This window comes from Elgaria multicarinata, chromosome 2 (genome assembly GCF_023053635.1).
Source record: "Elgaria multicarinata webbii isolate HBS135686 ecotype San Diego chromosome 2, rElgMul1.1.pri, whole genome shotgun sequence".
Taxonomy (NCBI): Eukaryota; Metazoa; Chordata; class Lepidosauria; order Squamata; family Anguidae; genus Elgaria; species Elgaria multicarinata.
In genome coordinates, this window is record NC_086172.1 from 42,477,001 (window position 1) to 42,499,051 (window position 22,051).

General features: G+C 44.1%; 1 protein-coding gene across 3 annotated transcripts in view; it reads right to left on the reverse strand.

The window, feature by feature from the left end:
- Window positions 1-22,051, reverse strand: part of ITGA6 (integrin subunit alpha 6) — a 68,700-nt gene that overhangs the window by 13,745 nt on the left and 32,904 nt on the right. For 2 of the 3 annotated variants that reach the window (XM_063116390.1, XM_063116389.1), the window contains exons 6-20: window positions 16,881-17,094; window positions 14,931-15,124; window positions 14,088-14,179; window positions 13,316-13,443; window positions 11,702-11,797; window positions 10,054-10,124; window positions 7,061-7,218; window positions 5,958-6,116; window positions 5,044-5,159; window positions 4,762-4,945; window positions 4,590-4,673; window positions 2,601-2,680; window positions 2,347-2,424; window positions 2,155-2,257; window positions 684-857 (exon numbers count right to left, since the gene is read on the reverse strand). In XM_063116390.1, coding sequence (XP_062972460.1) covers window positions 684-857; window positions 2,155-2,257; window positions 2,347-2,424; window positions 2,601-2,680; window positions 4,590-4,673; window positions 4,762-4,945; window positions 5,044-5,159; window positions 5,958-6,116; window positions 7,061-7,218; window positions 10,054-10,124; window positions 11,702-11,797; window positions 13,316-13,443; window positions 14,088-14,179; window positions 14,931-15,124; window positions 16,881-17,094 — 1,931 coding nt within the window. Of the gene's footprint in view, window positions 1-683; window positions 858-2,154; window positions 2,258-2,346; window positions 2,425-2,600; window positions 2,681-4,589; window positions 4,674-4,761; window positions 4,946-5,043; window positions 5,160-5,957; window positions 6,117-7,060; window positions 7,219-10,053; window positions 10,125-11,701; window positions 11,798-13,315; window positions 13,444-14,087; window positions 14,180-14,930; window positions 15,125-16,880; window positions 17,095-21,441; window positions 21,559-22,051 lie in introns of all 3 variants that reach the window. The other variant, XM_063116391.1, reaches the window with a different exon arrangement.

Sequence of the window (22,051 nt, forward strand, 5' to 3'; positions counted from 1 at the left end):
TGTACAAACACTCAATGTTTTGGATCTGGAGATCCTTCGTCAGGAGCAGTACAACGAAATGAATTACTTTTTGAAGAAATTATCAATTTGAAACCTTTTAGGTATTTTTTACAAGAATGCAGACGTGTTCATTCTGTTCTCCGTCGGCAGTCAAACTTGACGGGGAACAGTACGAACACGACTGTGGTCTTGTAAAAAACACCTAAAAGGTTTCAAGTTGCTATTTACTTCAAAAAGTAATTCATTTCGTTGTACAGCTCCTGACGAAGGATCTCCAGATCCGAAACGCTGAGCGTTTGTACAAGTTTGGTTGAAAGTTCTTTGAACATTTTTTGCATTTCGGATAAGAAAAATAAAGAAACCTCTTTTGACATTTCATAGCACCAAAGCTAGTCTCCTCTTTTTACCATAGCCTTTTCGTGGTGCTTTCCCCCTCTTTTCCCACAAATATCATAACCTAACCAAATTTTAGTTGTGTTTACTGATTATTTTCCAAAAAACCTTAGGACAACTCTGCCAATGGATTTCCTTCCTGACATTGAAATGTTCTACTGTTGTTTCATTCTAGATTCAATAAGCCAACCAAATGCCCCAAACACCATACTTCCTTTTTTAAAAAAAATGCCACTAAGGTGATGGTTGGCAATTTACCTCTAAAAATATGTAGACAAACACTCACTTACCTCGATTCCCAAAGGGTTTGTTTCCTGTGGAGGGTCACAATGGAGTTCTCCTAATTCTTTGGAGCGTATCGACACCAAATACAACAGCCACTTTCCTCCCTTAAGTTCCTTTGGCCACAGGATGTCCAAAAAAGCTGTACCAAATGCTTTCAGTGGCTTACCAAGGTTAGTTATCTGTCAGGAATAATTGTTTTAAAAATAGATAATTTCCTCATACAATAAGACTTTATAGATATAGTTTGACAGACATATATTATACATCAAAGCAATCATTCCTATTTTACTATAAATTTATGCATTTATTTAAAACTGTAAATAAATCTATAAATGCATAGATTTACTATAAAATGCATAGATTTACTATAAATCTATGCATTTATTTAAAACTGTTTTTGTCTACTATGAATTGAATACAATGTAGAACCTTTACTTGTAGTACAAACATATAGTGAATCAAATTTCAATTTTCACATTTACAAAGTTTGGGGGTTTTGTTGCTTTTTTTAAAAGTAAAAAGCTAATAAAACTAAAAAACAGTTGGAGAATTTGTGTTCTTGACGGCAGTGAAGTTTCATATAAGCAAATCTGGACTAGGTGAAGTTAAGTGAACACTAGAGATAAAGAACAACTGAAATGACCATTTCCTCTACCACTAACACCTAATGGCTCATAAACATATTGGCTTAGATTCAGAGTCACACTTCCATAAACGGAAGGGCTCCTTCTGTTCACACAAGTGGAATGAGAACCAGTGGAGGTTCCTGCTGGGAGAAGGAGGGTTCATTTTGCCCTCAGCGCTATCTCCCGTGCTGCTGCAGATGGTACCCAACTCTCCAGAGCTGATTTTTGGGGAGGCATAACCTCACCCCTCTTTCTGTCTGCAGGAACATCCCATTCCAGTCTTGGAAACATAGGATCCAAGCCATATGTTCATGCACAGGGAGGGGAGGGGAAAAACATCCCGCCAGCAGTTTATGTCCAGCTGGCTGATGTCCAGTATTGGATATAATCCAATGACTGGGTTTACACAACATGCTAACCCATACGCACTAGTTGAGTGTGGGTTGTTGTTGAACCATGGGTTGTGTGTTGAACTGTGGGTTAGCGTATTGTCTGAACCCAGGACATTTTTCACAGGGTGGCTTAACCATGCAGCATGGGCTACTTTTCTCAAACAAGCCACCTTGAGAACCCATGGTTTGGTGTTGGGTTGTTCAGGGTAGTCAGCCAGCCACACTCCATGGTTAAAAAAGCCCCCTTTGGAAAATGTCTTAAGTTCAGAAAATATGCTAACCCATGGTTCAAGAAACCCACAGTTTAACAACAACCAACAATTCCACCACTGATTGTGGGTTAGCATGTTGTGTTGGCAAGGCCTGATGTCTCTACACTGAAGGTTGCCTATTTTTAAAAGACACCACTATGTTGCCAAGACAAAGACAGAACTGTTTCTTAATGTCAACCAACTTACGGTGAACTCATATTCAATTAAGCTACCAATTTCATCTTCCAATTTCATAGCACTTTCGCCCCTGACGTTGCCTCCAAAGTACACCTGGGAAGGCTTAGCCATCCTATTGTTAAAAGAAACATCACATTGTAATGACCATTATAAAAGGTTTTGTCTCTAGCATTGATTTGTTATGCTAACTATGACACTTACCCTGTGAGTGACAAAAGCAGTTCAATAACTACTTTTGCCGTAGCGGTAATTGGATCCAAATTAGCTTGATTGCTTGTTCTGCAGCAAAAAGGAAACAAAAGGATACTTGTAGGTTTGGTTTTTTTTAATAAAAAGCATCAGCTATTTTTGTGCTATAATTCAGTTGCCTTTACAACCAAATCAGCCATTTCAGAGTATTTACAAGCACTAGGGAAGATGATGAATACAATTAAAAATAAAAACAAAAATCTTACGTTTCCAGTTTCAGATTAATGTCCAAGTCCCTTGTGTCCACATTAACTTTAGTTGTACTTAAAACAACATAAAATGTAACCTAAAAAAGGAACAAATGCAGAATGGTTAAGCTAGATTGTAGACATAAATCTTATATGACAGAATCGCTTTAATCGGTTAAAATTAGAAAGAGGTTCTTTAAAGTGTTGGCCAGTCATTTGGTAGGTATTAGAATTAACCAAAGATGTATGAAAATGTTCAGCAAGAGGTTTTAGCTACAATTTATTCCATTCTTGAAGGTTTTTTGTATTTTTTCCACATTTTCTGCAAGAAGCTTTTTCTTTTTCCTTTAATTGTTAGGGCTTCCACCCTGGCTAAATGGGAATGAATAGCTCTTTTGCTTTATTTCTGACATTGAAGCTGTTGTCTGTATTTTATTGAATGTTGTGTTTTATTTTAAAAAATTTAAAACGATTAAAGGGTAAGAAATGTTTGTTGTGCTCTTGCCCTAGAGAAGTGGTCTTCAGCTGTTGGGCTGCGACCCAAAAGTGGGTCACGAGAACAGTCCAGATGGCTTGCGTCAAAGCTGTTGCTGCCATGTTGAGCATGGAGAAAATTGTGGAAGTGGATTTAATGTTGCAGGCTGGGAGTCGGAGGCGGATCTTGGGTCTGGGGGAAGGGTGTTTGCTGCTGGCAAGCTGGCAGGGTAATTTGAGCAACCCTGGTTCCAAGACACAATTGGTGTGCCATGAGAAACATTAATTGAATAATCCTAGGCACCAGTGAGGCAAAAAATATCCAGTCGCAGAAAAAACTACCCACCATGTCTCTGGCTCTGGCCTTCTCTCCTGCCAATCAGGCTTCTCTACGGAGAGTGGGCAATTCTGTCATGGGTCTGAACTGTGTATGATTCGTCACACACATGAACTGCAGAAGAATTACCCACCCACAGAGAAGGATACCTCCATGGCATTTCTTCATGAACCACCACTCTGAGTCTGCTTCCTTCCAATCAGACACAGGCCAGAACAAAAGCAGGCCTGAGGTGCACTCTGGGGTGGGGTAGGGAGCAACTGCTTCCCATTTGATTCCCACCACCAGGTGATTCCCCCATCTCCCAGCTACCTCCATTCTAGGTAATTCTTCCCATCTGCCTCTGTCCTGGGTGAATTCCCCCCGCTCTGTAAGCCTACCAGGCGGTGGAGGCACAAAGGAACAAACAGGTAGGAGTTGCTGGGCTTTGCCCGTCCCCTTTCAGTGCCATGTTCCAGAAAGAGAAACAGATGTGCTAGCCCAATGTTGTTGTTGTTTTCCTTTGGCTACCCAGCGATAAAAGGAGGCACACCAAGATGGGGAACAGCTACCATTTCCCCCCCCCCTCCAAATGCCTCTGGTCCCCCACATGGGCAGAATCCAGAGGCATTGGTATTTAGGGGTGGGGTGGGTAGATGGTGGCTGCTACAGCCGCACATGCTGGTGCTTCCCTTTTCAGTGACAGCACCAACCTTAACATTAATTTTAATTACTAATTAACCAACCTTAACATTAATTTTAATTACTTATTAAAATTAAAATCCTGGCGTCCTCTCCAGTGGGTCCTGGTATTTGCCAGGCCTGCCAGAGGGGGAGATCTTTGGGAGCTTGTATTGTTCACTCGTGCACAGTTTAAAATTCAACTTATTTGGGGCATAAGAGTGAAGTGTCCCTCTGTCTTTAATTCAGGGATGGTGCTGGTAGTGGTTGGTGTTTACGCTGTTGCCACCTAGTAGTAAAAAGGCAAAGGCATTTCTTTTAGAAAAGTTGGAACTAAGCGTGCTTCAGGGCCGTGCGTTTGGGTGTGGTTCCAAGATGGATGCCAAACTGAGAACTGTATGAAGAAACAAACCAGTTATTGTTTCACCTTACTGGTGTAGGGTACCAATGTTACAGTTGGGAAGCGTGCTTCCGATCTCAAGAAACACTGATTTTCAAATATCCCAGCCCGGGCTAGAAAAGAAAACACTACTTACATTAGAATTTCTCTTGAAAGGATTTCCAAGTTCACACTCTACTTGAGAGCCATTGGGATTAGCACCACAGATCAGCTGTTTGTCCTAAAGGGAAAACGGGCAGGCATTTCATGACAAAGCAACATGAAATAACCATGTCTAAATGGCCTCATCACCTGGAGGAAATGCTTACCGGAAAGCCTTTCAGCTCCCTGAATGAAGAGAAAGTCAAGCTATCTGGAAAGGTAGCTACGAGTTTAGCTTCATGAGCATCTTCACCATCTTTCTGTTCTGGATCCGAAGGGCTGTTTGTCACTGTGATTTCGAGAGCGATCTCTTTCTGGTCTTTGAGGACAAGCACTGGAATGTTGTTCTCCCTAGGGAAATAGATTTGAGTCTCATTTCAGGGGTTTGCCTTGCCAGGAAACAAAAGACACTTCATTTTCAAACCAGCACCTCGCCCTGTAAGACTTACAGTGGGAGGTAGGGAAATCTGTCTTCATTTCCTTCTTTGGTGCAAAATCTGTAATGAAGCTTCAAATTGCTATGACATATATTATCTGGTCCACAGCCTTCTTTCAGGAACTGCACCTACAAAGAACCCAAGCTTAATGATTTGATTTTCAAATATGACATTTGATTTAACACAATGTTTGAAAAATATGGGGTTGGATCCAGATATAGGACACAGGAACATAGGAAGCTGCCCTATGTTGAATCATCCTACTAGATGGATCTAGCCCAGTATTGTCAACACTGACTGGCAGCAGCTCTCCAGAGTTTCAAGCAGGATTCATAGAATCATAGAATCATAGAACAGCAGAGTTGGAAGGGGCCTACAAGTCCATCAAGTCCAACCCCCTGCTCAATGCAGGAATCCACCCTAAAGCATCCCTGACAGATGCTTGTCCAGCTGCCTCTTGAAGGCCTCTAGTGTGAGAGAGCCCACAACCTCCCTAGGTAACTGATTCCTAGGATTCTTTCCTAACTCTATATCGAGATGTCGGAGATTGAATCTGCTTCTGCAATACAGACATGTTTGCCTTTCTCTCTTCTCAGCACTCTCTCCTTTGCAATCACTATAGCACCCTTTCTCAAGGGGATGATAAAAAAAAAACGTTCAGAAAGGCTCAGATGCTTTTTGCAGGGGTGAAGGGGTTTGTGAAATGCAACCCCCATCCCCACCTCATTTTGGCTCAGGATGAGTTGCAAGAAGCAACACACAGAACAAACGAACGAAGATGTCTGGATGGTAACGATACAGACCGAGCTAGAATAACATGCTCAGATAACCCTTCCTCTCTTTTTATAGGCTTCTGAAATACGGTGCAGCATAAACTACGAAGATTGGAATAGATCTCTGCATTAAACAGGCAACAAATGGCTTACTTCTGACTCAATTGTTGTGGGCTCATTGGCATTTAGAATTGGAACAAGTTCTGGAAGTGACCTTCCTTGTTTCCTCCTTGGCTGGGAGCTGGACATGGGATCGTTCATTGTGATGCCAACAGATACAGGAATTGGACGCAGTTTATCTTTAATTTTGTCCTAAGAAAGATGAAAAAAGGGATCATTAATACACAGAAGAACCCCCTCCCCTGGGTTTGGTAACAAGCAATCTAGAGTCTGAATGTGCTGTGTGCCCCCAAATAAAGCATAGAAGCTGTTGGGGGGGGGGGGCGCTTTCCAGTGGTGAGTGGTGCAAAAGGGGTGCGGTCAAAAACACCAGCATATTTTCACTTAATGCTATTACTGCCAGTAACTAACCCTTAGGAGAGACATTTTAACCTTCTAGAATTGGGGAGGAACCTGCACTAGAGCTGAGAAACTACCAATGTGATTGGTGGTTGGGGGAAGGAGGTAGGGGAAACTGCTCAAACTGAGTCAGACCCTTGGTCCATCTGGCCCAGTATTGTTGACACTGACTGGCAGTGGCTCCCCAGGGTGTCAGGCTGGAGTTTTTCCTGCCTTCCTTGGAGATGCCGGGAATCGAACCTGGGGCCCTCTACATGCAAAGCAGGTGCTCTGCCACTGAGCCATGGGCCCTTTGAGCCTGAGGGCTGAATTCCGCCTCAGAGCCATATTCCAGTGTGGTAAGTGGGGTCGAAGCCAAAAGGCCTGGGGTCGAAAACACCAAAAATACTAGCCTATTTTACCTTAAAGCCCTTACTGCCAGTAACTAAGCCTCAGGAGAGGCATTTCAACCTTTGAGAATAGAGGAAAAACTGGAATACACACACACACACACACACACACACGGGGAACCACACAATTGGTGGTCACAGGAAAGGGGATGGAATAGAGGAAGGGGGCTGGCCATCTGAGGAGCCCTGGAGGGCGACCCTGGAACACATTTGTCCCACAGGCCTGAGGTTCTGCACTCCTGCTCTTACCACACTGGTTCTCATTTGTGTCCCATGAGCCAGTTTGGCCATCCACACGTTAATCCGGACAAGGCTAAAGCAGCATGTGTGCCTTTGTGCTCGGCATACCTGCAGGGAAAGTTTGGTGCTCACACACTCTTTCCTGTTCTGTCCTGTGAGAGTCACTGTTCCGGTAGGCTGACCAGTGGGAGGTTTGGGAAATTGCACCCTAGAAGGCAAACCTTTTTGCTTCCTCTTACTTTCCACTTCAAATGTGTAGCTCAGAACTGGGAAGGGGTTGGGGAGAGAGAGAGAGAGAGAGAGAGAGACAAAACCCTCAGAAATTAGAAGGTAAGACATGTTGCACCATGAAGGTGGCACTCTCACCGTGCTAGCTCTAGAAAGAAAACAAGGGAGGGGATGAAACCAGACACTTGTCAACCGGTAAATTTTATGTTTTCTTTGATGCTCTTGGTTTATTTTATTTGTTCATTTATTTTAGCATTTTTATCCGCCATTCAGCCAAAAAAGGCTCTCATAGCGGCTTACAAAATATTTCTTGACAGTCCCTGCCCACAGGCTTACAATCTAAAAAACATGACACAAAAGAAAAGGGGATTGGGAGGGAGAATGCTCAAATGTTCCTGGAAATAATATAGTATCCACAGATGTTGTACATTAACCAGTCATTTCTGTACATCCCCTGCACCCTTCCCCAATAAGGCATGAATCTTAAGACCTGATGCATAAGTGCATAGCACAGGGTATACCCATCACTGTAGCTCAGCACAGTGTTGCAAACTGGTTTTTCAGGAACATTATGATTTTTTAATTACATTTATATTCTGCCTTTCTTCCATTATGGATCTCAAGGTGGCCTCAGGCGATTCCCAGGTGGTCTCCCCTGCAAGCACTGACCAGCCCCAGACCTGCTTAGCTTCAGCAAGGTGGCTGCTTCATGTGCCTTCGGACTATGGCCTGGGACTTCATAATTGACAAACTCAAGTACTTCAGAGGTATCAGGAGGTTTACAATTAAAAGAGCAATCTTATGGCCCCTAGGCAATAGGATACTGAGGGTTTCCTCCTCCAAGGCCAAAGACAGAGTTATGACCATAGAGGAGGAAAATCCGACCAGGAATTTCCACCTTCCCATCTACCCCCAGGCCTTCCAGCCACAACAGAAAGCTCTGTGGCTGCTCGCTCTCCTGAGCGCTAACCTTGGGAAGAGGATGGATAGGGAGGAATGGGGACATGCCAGTAGGCAAGGAGGGGACAGAAGAGGCTGTGGATCCACTGGATTCAAAGGCTTCTCAGCCACCTCCCTCCAGAAGCTAGATGGGCTCAGGGATTAAGAAAGCCACTGCCATTCTTGCTGGCAGGGCTTAGGACAGACAGAGGACTCTGAAACTTCCTCTATCCTCAGAGTCCTTTGTGTTTCTATCTGAAGTGTCTAAGGGACATTGTTATTTGAAAAAGGAACCCCTTTCCCACCTCCCAAAAACATAAGCAAACGCCATCAAAGAGAAAGAGCACCTCAGCGCCCTGAAGACGGACAGATTTAACATGGCTCCTGCTCTGGAACACAGTTTCCTTTTAAGGAGACTGTTGGTTTACCCCACTTTACACGGGCCTGCTTTTGAAGACTGTCCGGAAACGTAATGGCTTAGAATGCCACAGCCAGAATATTGGTGGGAGTTGATTAAAAGGCACACACAATCCTGTTTGGCCACTGAGTGAACAGAATGCTGGACTTGGTCTGATCCAGCATGGTTCTTCTTATGTTCTTAACACCTATGTTGGAAGAGCTACACCGGGCTCCTGTTTATTTTCCAGGCACAATTCAAAGTGCTGGTTTTCACCTATAAAGTGCCAAATAGCTCTGATCCATCCTCCTCCCAAATGAACCTATCTGTAGGCTTCAGTCCTTGGAGAAGACTGAAGACTCCAGTCACCAGCATTCTGATGCTAGGTTGCCAGGCCTAAAAGGAAGGGCCTCCTCAGTGCTGGCATCTTCCTCAGGGAATTCCACAACTACAGAGGCTGAGGGGGCTCACTCCGCTCTGGCTTTTAGGAAGTCAGTTCAGATCTTAATATTTCTGCAGAGGCACAAATTTGATCCAAGACATACTTAAATTATTTTATTACCAACTGCTGCTGCACAAGGGTAATTTATGTTGTTTATTTTTAACTAATCTTGTTCAACAAGTGACATTTCATTGTCGACTTTTAATTGTTCTTGACTGCCAAGAGGCTTTTTAAAAAAGCACGCGGCAAGATATATATTGGAATAAATAAGGAACAAACAAACATTTGTGCTGGCTCAGCGGTTGACCATGCTCGCGTAATGTCACGGTTGGTGGAGCCGTGCGATTCAGCTCAGCACAATCGGAAGCGTCTGACTGTAGCACAAGCTGCCTCATTAGTCCGTTAGGTACATAATGCAGGGAATATTATATAGTCCAAATATTTTATTTTGCAGAAATGAAGTGATATAGCCAGCAATACTATTTACTTGCAGGTATCATGTGCAAAGAGGTACTGTGATTTTCACAAATCCATCGACAACCAACTTTTATTGAAGGCAATTCTTGTGATTTTGACAGATCTCCATAAATAGTACACTGATTCAGGCAATTAGCCTGTTCGCACCAATGTAGCCAAGAAGTCCATTTAAACATTATTATTGTTGTTGTTATTATTATATTTATTTATATCTCGTCTTTTCCCCAATATTGGGACTCAAGGTGGCTTTACAAATTAAAACATGTACAGTTAAAAGAGATCGAGATATATGAAAATTAAAAAATAATTAAACATGCTACAATATTAAAACATTTAAAAACATTTAAAATATGAATATATATTTTCAAAAATCCAATATATAAACAATGCATAAACAGAGGTCCAGACTACCTCCCAAAGGCCAGCTGGAACAGAAAAGTTTTAGCCTGCCTCCGGAAACACACCACTCACTGTGTGTATCCATATGATAGACACAAACCCACAAAAAAAAAACAAAAAAACACCCCACAATGAGAAAATGGATTTTTCTGAAATTAACCACACACACACACACACACACACACGTAGCGGTATGCAAGTATTATTGTAGCAACTTACTTATTGGAGCACTGAAGTCACTGGGATTAGCTGTATATTCAAAACATGCTGTAACATCTATATTGTCCATGCTGTCAAAATTCAAGAGAGTAGAAGTGTCTTTAAAAAGAGATCTCAATGTGGCAGATGTCTCATTCATTAAGAGCTGCTGGAAACTCAAGCGGAAAACAGAATGCTTCTGGGCCCACCCTCGAAAGCCAAGTACTTGGTGACATCTAAGGTGTAGTACCTGCATTACCTTATTAGCATGGGAGCTGCATCACTCCTGATACCACGCAGTGGTGGCATCTTCCTCAGGGAACTCCACCTCTAGAGAGGTTGACCAGACCCATTCAGCTCTGGCTTTTAGGAGGTCAGTTCAGCTCTTAACATTCTGAGGAGGCAACATGAGAAGCCCTACACTGACCTGTTCAGACAACACACTAAGCCACTGTGGTTAAGCATTTTGAACTAAACATTATGGCTTAGGGCGTCATGTGAACTATGACTTAGTGTGTCGTGTGAACCGTTCCTAACCACAGTGGCTACATAACTACAGTTTAAACACGCTCACTAACCATTTGCTGCAAAAGGATTAGTGGCCTAACCGTGGCTTAGCGTGTTGCCTGAATAGGCCCACTGTGGTTCTTCCAGCCTGCCAGCATCACCCGTCAGGAAACTGTGTTTCAACACTGGCATGTGAAGGAGCCATAGCATAGGCATGGTTGGGCACTTGACAAGGCCCTCACCCCTCAAGGGGGCACTGCTACTCCATGAAGCCCCCTGGCCCTGCTGCTGCTTGCTATCGCTGCTGGTTTACCTGCCCCCTCTAAGCATGTCGGCAGTGACAAGGGCAAGGAGGTGGAATAGCAGCCTCCACTTCCTTTGCTCTCCAACACACAACTGCACAGATGCGGCAGCTGTGTGGACTGTACCCAAGACAGAAGGTAAGTGAGTGGGCAACAGGAGGAGATGAGCCCAACTGGGGAGCGGAGGGACAATGAGGCTAGTTTGCCTACAAATACAAACCAAACAAAATTGTCAAGCATCCCTAGTGATGGGGGGATAGAAGCAAAGTAATGTTTCAAGAGTAGGCATGGTGGGACCCTGCCGATGGCCCATATCCAAGAAGGGGCCCACTTCCAGGAGCCCCCTGGACTTGCTCCTCCTCTTCACCATGACAACCTGCTTGTTCATCGGCCTCTTGGAAGTGCTGAAGAGGAGGAGGAGGAGACGCCACTGCCTAATTGCTCCCTGGCTCTCTCCTTGTCGACCAAGTGAAGGGGAGCAATGATGAGAAAGCGGAGGAGCAATAGCCGCTGGTGACAACAGTGGTGAGGAGGTGAGAAGGGGTCCACTGAGGGTGTTTTACCTAAAGGCCCTCCAAGCTTGGACCTGGCACTGGGCCTAACGGAGGGCATTTTGCCCAAGGGCTCCCTAAAAGCTTGCGGCATGGATTCCCATGCTTCTCACATTACCCAGGCAACGTGGGAAGAAGCGACACTGCTTTCATTCCAACACCACTGGAGCCAAGAGATATAGTATTCGCAGGCTGAAATCGGAACCTCCCCTGCCATTCACCAGCTCACCATAGAATTGACGTTTCCACACAGGAAATGCATGAGAGTGTGCGAAAACTGGGTACAAGATGAAAAGTTCGGGGGCTTACCATATCCCACTGCGCTCCTGACAATTCCTTTTGTTGAGATCGATTCGGTCCGGAATTATCTCAAGGGTTTTCTTAATGTTTATCACAGGCTTTGATCTTGTATGTTTGAGGTGAAGGGTAGGGGGGGAGAAACAGACATGAAAATGAATGAAACTCGATGAAAGGCAAATGTATTATGCTAGTAAATAGTAAGAGCAACACCAGGTCTTCCAAGCAAAAGTACACCAGAATTCCCTTTTCACAACAGCTTTCTTTTTATTTCAAGGGAAATGCTTTGTCCAAAAGCATAATATGCCTGACAAGCAAGGAAAATGAGGACATAGCTTAGTTTATATCCATTAAGTTCACTTCCCTGGGGAGATGGATGTTGTCCTCTCCCTCACCATATGGCTAAGGCCCTTTCTACATCTAAGGGTGTAGAGGGACGCAGGGGAGGCGAACCCGGGATTTCCGGCTCCCGGGATCATCACCCTGCATTCAGATGGCCGCACAAAGCTCTAGAAGTGAAGAAGGACGTTGCGTCCGCCATTATTTTTAAAAAAGCAATAGGAGCTAGAGTGCACTTGCGCTCCAGCAAAACGTACATTAAAAAAGAAGAAGTCCCGACCCTGCTCCCCACCCCACCCCCAATGTCCGTGGACTGCCCCCGGCCCGGCTCCTTCCCTCTGATGACCCCCGCTACTCATGGGGAAGAGGGAAGAAGCCAGGACAGGCACCCTTGGGCTCGTCCCGGGACCACAGGAAGAACCCAGGGTTTCTTTATCCCTAGGAAAACCGATGCCCGTACCCCCCTGCCCCTGTGCATCATTTGCATGCACAGAGACTCAGCTGTGACCAGCCCGGCCGAAGTATTAGCAGGGGGGGATGCATGAGAGAGAGAGGGAGGGAGAAGTAGCAGAATCATCTCTCTGCAAGTGTTCTAGAGCTGGCCCTCTGATTCTTTCCCTGGCCCCACCCCTTCCCACAACCACCAATGGTTTGGTGGCTTCTCAGCTTTTCTGCAGTCCCCCCCTTCTAAAAGCTTGAAAGGCCTCTTCTAAGGCTTAGTTCCCAGCATGAAGAGCTTTAAGCTAAAACAGGCTGGTATTTTGGCCCCACCCATTTTGCCTTTGGTCCCACCCCTTCCCTCTTTGGCCCCACCCACCACTGGAATGCAGTCCCCGAGAGCCTCAGGCTGAAAGAGGCTGGATACCCCATTGCAATAGATCGCCAAGGGTTTCTGACTCCCAATTACTCAACAATCACAACAACCAAGAGGCCTCCCCAATTCCTGTCAAATTATTAGGCTTTTAGAATCTTGGAATTGTAATAATTTAGATGTAAATTTTGTACTTCTATATGTGGGCCATACCAGTGGCTTACAAAGCGTAGTAGGTAAATGGCTCCACCCCCTAAACCACCAATTTGCATCTGTCTCTGCCCCAATCCAATTCTTTTGCCACTTGGTTCTGAGTGGTGGAACTTGGGGTTCTGGTCAAAAAACAAAGTAGATCCCACAAGCCTGAAGTCTGCCCATGCTGTTCCAGAGATTACCTCCTAACATGCCTCAAGAACCTTGACACACCTACACCCACATTACCCATGCAGACAGTTAGACCATAGGACACCACACACCTGTAAACAGATACAAAATCTGAGAGGGACCCAACAGCGATGTCAGGGTAGGTGTTTCTATCAAGATCCATATTTCCGGCAATAGAATATCCAAAGGATGCAACTTTATTTGCCTCACCATCAAGAATCTAAAAACCAGACACAAGAGGATTCAAGTTGTTAAGCCACACAGCATTAGATTACACCATTAGAGGCTTTATCCATCCATCCGTGAGTAAGAACAGGGAGACAATCAGGTACAGTGACAAGGAAGACGGGACAGAAGAGCTGCAGCTAAAGAAAGCCAGAGAGGAACCATAATGGGTTAGGCAGCCCAGAAGAATATGCTACCAAACAGCACACAATTATAGCACCAAGAACATAAGAACCCTGCTGGATCAGACCGAGGGTCCATCTAGTCAGCACTCTGTTCACACAGTGGCCAACCAGCTTTCGATCAGGAAACAAAAGCAGGGTACAGGTGCCACAGTACCCTCCCACCCATGTTCTCCAGAAACTGGTGTATATAGGCTTCCTGCGTTGGATATTGAGGTAGCGCATAGCCATCAGGATTCAACCCTGTCCCCATGAAGTGCTGACTAGGTGATTCACCAGAGCAGGAAGAGGATGCAACATTAGTCAGCGCTGAAAGCAGCCTACAAAGGCAAGTAAGAGGCCGGTAGGTGCTGGTAGCCAAGAGAAAGGAGAAGGCAACCGATCAGGGGAAGCGGAGAACCCAAGGAATACACGAGTTCCAGGATAAATAGAAGTGGACACAATAAACTCGTACTACCTGTGCTGGTATTGTATTTATTCCATTCTTGGCGCCATGGTATATATACACTTTGCCAAAATCTCCATCGTACGGTGCCCCCACAGCAATATCTGTCGTGCATTTTTTGTTTTTAAAAAAGAAAAGAACACAGAACATTCAGTGTGATCCTACCATTCTTAAAAGCTACATGAACTGTTCAAATAAGGCATTGCAAATGGGAGTTTGCACAAGCATGGGCAGAGAGCGAAACAATGGTAGAAGAATGGCACCAACATTGTCATCTTTTCGACACCAGGGTGAGTTTTCTCTACTCCCAGGTATGATAAGGTTTTTAATGAGTCCTGGAATTTACTATTGTTTTAAAATTGCTATATTTTTGTACATTGGTTTTATATTTTGCATTTTTAGGATTTTAATCTTTGTAAAATGCCCAGAGAGTTTTGGCTGTTGGGAGGTATAGAAATGTAACCCATGAAATGAAATGAAATCTGAAGCTGCAACAATCAAACTCCACAATGTGACATTATGCCCATACACAAAAAGCACGCTTTGCCAGGTGCAAATTTTGTTTTGATAAACCTAAGTTTCTCATAGAGATCATGACATGAAAAACATTTTATTTTATTGCACTACATTCTTCACATGCTGTTAGCTGCCTAGAGCACTTTAAAAAGAAAAAGTGGGGAACAAATAGAATAGTAAATGCACAAATAATAAATGAAAAACACAATTTATTGGAATCAAGATTTAGTTTATGGGTATATTCAGCAATTGTGAATGTGGAAAAATCCACACAAAGTCATCAAATGTCCCCTTTCAGTAATAGTGAACACACTGTAGGCAGATTTCATTCCTTCTTACCTGGAAAGCCATCTTGGTTAACATCCCCAATATGTTCAACTGCAATTCCAAACATGGAGTTCGCTGGTCCAGTGAGCCGAATGGGATTTACTCCTTCCCACCGGCCTCCCTGATTAATGTAAATGTACACAGCGCCACCAATTTCTCCATTTCTGTCAAAAAACTGTGGAGCTCCAACAACAATATCTTGCCATCTGAGAAAAGCAAAAGGAAAATACATTTAATTTGAAGGGGACGGTGAGAAGCACGTGAAAGAAGCAGGCCTGAATGATTACAAGCTCAGTACAATGCAGAGTGCAATATGACACACACACAAACACACACACACACACACACACCAAAAAAGCAGCTATTAAATCCCATTTAAGGATCCTTTTCAAGAGGTCCAAAGATAAATAACCAGCCTTTTTTTTTTAACCTAATCACTTCTATTATACAGCCTTTCCCAACCTGATGACTTCCAGATGTGTTGGACAACAAGTCCCTTAAACCCCAGCTAGCATGGCTACTGAACTTGCAGGCATGGGATGATGGGATTTGTAGTCCAACATACCCCAGGTTTGGGAAAGGCTACTATAATCCTTCAGAATAGTCCTGTGGTGTTTATTCTCACAATCCTGCAAAGCTAGACATTCCTGTTCCATTCCTTTTGGCTAATGAACAAAAACCATAAGTCTAAATACATTTATGAGTGAGTAAGCCCTACTGAACACAATCAGATAGGCTTCCGAATAAACATGTGCAAGATTACACGGCGAGGCTGTTAAGTCAGACTTGATCAGAGTAGATGACCAAGGTGTAGCATGAACCCAGTTCTCCCAAATCCAAGCCCACTAGAAATAAGAAGAGGTGTTGGTTCATTTAGGTCAGGGGAAGGCAATGAGCATAAGTGCACCCTTGGACACTTTTCTTGGTGCCTCGCAACTTTCCCTAGCCTTCCCATTTAACAAAATTAATAAATAACTAATTTCCTTACTGGCAGCTGGGATCATTTCCAAGCAAAGTGAGGGTGCCATCTTCCTTTCTCATTAATGCCCTTGGGCCACATGTGGGGCTCAGAGACATTCTTAGGAAAGTCAGATGGCGGGCAGCTGCAGGGTGGTGCTTTCCTCTGCAGTGTATCCAGCCACCCAGAAAAAGGGATTCTTGCCACTTCTGCCTGGTAAGCCATGCCTCCATTTGCAGCCATTTTCTGATGGTGTCCAGGACAGCTTCTCAAGTGGCCAAATCTGCCCACAAGCCCAAAAAGGTCACCTCCCCAAGTTAGGATCTTTGCAATGTTTCAGAATTTTCTGAAAAGTATTAATTTAGCTTAATTTTGTATAGTTCACCTAATCTTTGCAATAAAACTTACTCCAACCACTTAAATTTGATGAGCAGGGAAGGGGAGAGAGTAAAAACATTTAACAACCATTCAGTTAAGTATTACGCAAATTGGCAGGTTGCTTTGCTTCAGACAATGTTATAGTGTAGGGTGGCCATTTACACATGCCAAAAAAGAGGAATTGCTGCACGAAAGAGGACACTAATTTGTATAACATTTGTATATACAATTTATATTCATAGGTGCAAATTTAGAAATAATGTCTATTATTTCAATAGTCTGCAGTCCAGGTGCTAATTCTTGGTGGGTAAATTCCAGGCCCTTGCTCTTCCTCCTGATAGTTCTTAATCTTTAAACTGGACTTGGACTAGACAGCCCATCAAATAGAGAACGTATTCAAATAGAGGACTATCCTCTGCCAGATGTACAAAATAGGGGACTTTCCTCTGTAAAGTAGGGCACCTGGCCACTCTAGTATAGTGTTTTATGTTGTTGTCATCATGTGCTGTTTTTGAGATCCCGAAACTAATGAGAAACCACGTTATTTGTCCCACTTTGCAAAAGAGGCAACCACACTACACCACAGAGGAGGAACTAGAAGTAGGATCTTATGAGGAAAACCTCACCCATCACTGTTGAGGTCCACAACTGCCACATCATAGCCGAACGAAGAGGCCAGCCCTTCGCCTTCAAACTTATGCACGAGGGCCAGTTCCATCTGAATGCCACCAACTTTTTTCAAGAGCACAACGGCTCCGCTATGGTTTGCTCTCGGGGCTCCAGAAACAAAAGTGATATTTTCCTGAGAAACGATACCTTTTCCAGAGTCCAGAGAAAAACCTGCAACACAACATAACAATGTACACTTGACAGCTTTGCATTGTTCCCTAGAAAGGCTTTCTAATGATTACTATGTTAAAGCGGTGGTCAAAAATACCGTAGGCATACTCATAAGACTTTAAACCCCATTATTTACAAAATGTTATACAGTGGGTACAACTTAAGGAAAACCTGCTGATATGACCTTCACATATGTTAAAGTACAAACTCATGTGCTCTTGTCAGACACTAAAGTCACAAAGAAGCATATTATCAGGAGTGGGGAGTGCCTTTTATGTCAAAGGCTGCTTTCCCTCAGAGGTAGTAAGCCAGGAGACCTATGCCCACCCCACACTGTCTCTCTGAGTGTGTTTGTGTGTGAGAGAGAGGGAGGGAGGGAACTCATTGCACTGACCCTGTTCAGACGACCCGCTAAGCTATGGTGGTTAAGTATTTTGAGCGAAACACTATGGCTTAGCGTGCCGTGTGAACCATTCCTAACCATGGTGGTTACATAACCACAGTTTAAACATGCTCACTAACCATTTGTCACAAAAGGGTTAGTGGCCTAACCATGGCTTAGCGTGTTGTCTGAACGGCCCAAAGTCTCTCTTGATCATTTATTTCATTTTTATACCACCCAACAGCGGAAGCTCTCTGGGCGGTTCACAAAAATTAAAACTACAAAATACAACATGACTGTGTAGCATTGTATAGCACTGCTTCTTTTTACCCCTTTGCAGGTGCTCATCTGGTCATGTGTGGGGCAAAAATGAGGACGTGGATGCATAAGCCCCGCCCTGAGCTTCCCCACACTCCTGCCAGTTAGATCTTCACACATTGAAGGCAAAGGTCTTCAAGGGACTCTGTAAGAGCATTCAGCTGCCGGGCATGAAGAACATTACGGAGAGGCGGGAGGCAGACATGCACATCCCTTTCCTCACTTTTGCCCCACATGTAAGCAGGCAAATGTTAAAAGAATCTTTTTTAAGATTCTTAAGAGAGTACAAGTGTAGGGTGGTGATGATTGAGAGAGAGAGAAGGTGCTTTTCTCTCTCTCTCTCTCTCTCTCACACACACACACACACACATACTCACTCACATTCACCCAATTCATCCATCCAGACATGCAGACTCCACATGCCCCATTCATTCATCCATTTTCTCTCTCTCTCTCTGTGTGTGTGTGTGTGTGTGTGTGTGTGTGTGTGTGTAACGCACCCACCCACCAACCCACCATCCATCTATTCACACACACTACGAAGGAAACAACTTTTGAAAGTGTGGATCCAGAGAGGATGTTGAAATGTCAGAGATGTCACAGGTCGCATACAGATCCCACAGGTCTCCCCACCAATGACAACTTGAAACAGATGATCAGATACATCGATTAATCACTTAATATATTATGCCTACTACAAACATTGTTATTATTTAAAAAAAACAAAAAACAAAATTGCATGCATTTTATGTCTTGCTTTGTACCACTTTAACATAGCACACCCATAATGTTAAACTAATGTTAGCACCTCATGAAAAATGAATCATGCTCTTCACATTTCACAACGATGGCATGCGTTGCCATGCACGTCACGTGGTATTTCATGACTTAGTGGGTGACAGACACACCCCAGCACTGCCCCTGTACTTCTACATTCAATTCTATAGGTTTCGCACAGGCACAGCACACAATGAACTGAGACTTACAAAAGAAGCAGTGGTGAAATCATCAGCGTTACCCTGGAAAAGTCCATAAAGAATGCATAAAAGAAAATAATAGTCCCCTGTGTCCATTAAAAAAAGGAGTAGCAAAACCCTTAATTAACAATACATTTAACATTCTGGACAGAACTACATGTTATGCACATGTGATTATCTTTGGCCCCTGATATTGCAAAGTAGTCACTCCTAACTGGTCCGTGTCTGTGTTTCCTTTCTTTTGTTTAATCCTGTCGTTCCTGGGATTCTCAATTTAAATGTTAATGTATTCTGACTTAAAAGAAATATCATTAATGATTAGCCCAGCTCTAATTGGCCCAGAGTGGTTTTGGTATGTAAGTTGCAGCCCTCTTGCCCTGGCTGCTTGTACGCTTCCGTACAAAATCAAGGTGTTGGTTTTGACCTATAAAGCCTTTTCATGGCTTGGGATCACAATGCTCATTGGAGCGCCTCTCCCAGGGTGAAGCTACCCACAGACTATGATCAACATCTGAGCCCCTTCTCCAAGTGCCTCTTCTAAGGGATGTTCGGAAGATGACAATAAGGGAGGGTGGCCTTCTCGGTGGTGCCCCCCACCCCCATTATGGAATGCTTTCCTCAGAGACATCCGTCTGGCACCAACAATGTCATAGTTTCAGTGCCGAGTTAAGACTTTCCTCAACTCCCATGCATTTGCCGGCAGACAACAGGGCTTTTCATTCCAGTTGTTTTATCAAGTCCTGGTATGTTGTTGTTCATTCTTTTTAACTGTTTTAAATTGTTGGGCTTTTCTGCATGTTAAAGATTTTATATCACATTTTTACCACGTTGTATTTTAGGGGTTTTAATTGTTGTGAACAGCCCAGAGAGCTTTGGCTATTGGGCAGCATAGAAATGAAAATAATACTAATATTGATAGTAATGGCTAAAAGGAGGTGGGACTGGCGTTTCTCTCTTAGCGCTAAGTTCTATGTGCTAAGTTCAAAGGAGACAAGTCAGCTGTTCCAGCACCTGGACAGCCTAGGGCTGGGGTGGGCAGACATTCGGTTATAGTCTATTGGTCTATCATTGGAGGATTTGCAGAAGATCAGGAAGGGTTTATGACTCCCAATCATTCTCCTGGTCATCTCACCACGAAGACTCAAAGTACACTTGATGGCAACAGATGCATTTGTTTAGACATGCGTCTGCCCCAATTCTGTCTAACGTGGTGGAGAGGATCCAATGTTTGGAGCAAGATGGGCACATGAGGGAAATGAATGCTAAACAGCCCTTGCCAGCAGAGTATTTGCTGACCAGGCTTGCATCAGGTGTCTTTCTCCTGTGGTTATGCACCGGAAATTTAAAGGTAGCCCAAAAGGAGAGGCAAACCCATTATAGCTGCAGCCAAAAGAGGCCGAATTCTCTCCCCTTCTCCACTATCCCTGATACCATGCGATGATATTAATCAGGCATTTCCACATCACAGCCGGTGGCGATCAAAGGAATGGAGCAAGCACCAGGCATGATCTGTGCATTACAGGGTAGAGTAATACACCACATAATGGGGGAGAACTTTGCGCAGGAATAAGCTTTTCAGTGACAATCCCACATTGTGCATAACACATAGTTCCCCCTTCCATTTAAATGGGCTTCGTTACAGGAGTAGTTGAGGTGAACTGGTGCTACAAATCCCAATGTTTATTTATTTTAGAAAGAGCGGTTTCCAATTCTGAGGGAATAGACATGACAAGCTAGGAAGAAAGCATTGCCCCCACCCCAACCCATAACACCCTATGGTTACTTCACCACTGCCATTCTAATTGTCAAAAGGAGAAAAACATTGTGAGACCAGAAGTTCAGGTAAGATGGTGGTGTTGACAGACTGGGATTTTCAAACATTCCCAGCTTAAGTACTCTCCCTTTAATGCTGCTGCAGTCACCCAGTCATCTCCCCTCTATCAATGTATTTGTTAGGGGGGAGGTGTTGAGGAGGAAAGGTACCTCAGGCACAGGCGCACTGGGCCCTAACCAAGGCAGGATCTACACTACTGCTTTATAATGGCATTGAAGTGCACTGACAGCTATGAGGCCCATAACACATCCCATATGCTGTTTTCAAACCACCTTCAAAGTGTTCTATCCTGCTTGCCATAGATCTGGCCCAAGTGTGCAGCTGGAGAGCTCAAGTTCCAATGCTTCTTCACCAAAAACCATTGTCCTCTTTCCTAAGTCCTCTCATCTCATCTGAACTTCTGTGAACATGCCTTGACTCGAAATGGAAATGAAATGATGAGGTCAAAGTCTGAAATGTCATACATCAGGGATGGGGAACCTCTTTTAGCCTGAAGACCAGATTCAATTTTGGAGAAGCTCACAGGGGCTGCATTCTAGCAGTGGGCAAAGGAAAAGGAGTGGAGCCAAAAATACCCCCGCCTCCCAAAAAAACAAACCCAGCATTTTGTAGTTTAAAGCTCTTACTGACAGTAACTAAGCCTTAGGAGAGGCATTAGGAGAAAGGGGGAGGGAACTGCTCAGAACTCAAGAAGCCACCTCATGATCAGTAGTTGGGGAAAGGGGGGATGGCCATCTGGGGAACTCTGCAGGGGCGGACTGGGATCCCAGGGCTGAGGTTCCCCACCTCTGTGATGAAGGAAGTGACAAGGGGCCATCACTTCAGAGGTCACAAACCTAGATAGCTATTCATCATCAGATCGGTGGTTGTGTCTACTCTGACATTGGGAGGCAGTGTTTTGTACACAAACAGATCAGGGTTAGCATAAGACACACTTGTCATAAAAAGAAGACCTGTAAATGTGAGTGGAAGAAGAAGATGCAGGAAAGAAAGAAGGACAAGTTAAGCAGAGACCGTAACACAGAATCTCGGGCGTAACCTGAAGTACAGCAGAAGCTTTTACAGGCTAGTACAAGAGACACACTGGCCTGGTTCACACAACATGATAGCCTACTGTAGGTTAATTTATCAGTGTGGGCTGTTGCACTGTGCTGGACGCCCAGCTTGCTGTGGGTTGTTGTCTCGTGGGTTATTTTAGGGTTGTCTAATCCTCAAACAGCCCTTGCCCCCTGGGTTTGTACAACATGACAACCCACATTAAGGTGAGCACCCATGAGTGCCAATGAAAAAAAGGTGCCACCTGGCACGATGTGACAATGCCTATACACCCCTAAGCGGGCTGTCACGCTATGTGTACCAAGTCACTGTGCCACTACATCTTATTAATCAAAATGAAAAGTCTACAGATAACAGATTCAGGAATGTAAATACAGGAGTTTCATAACA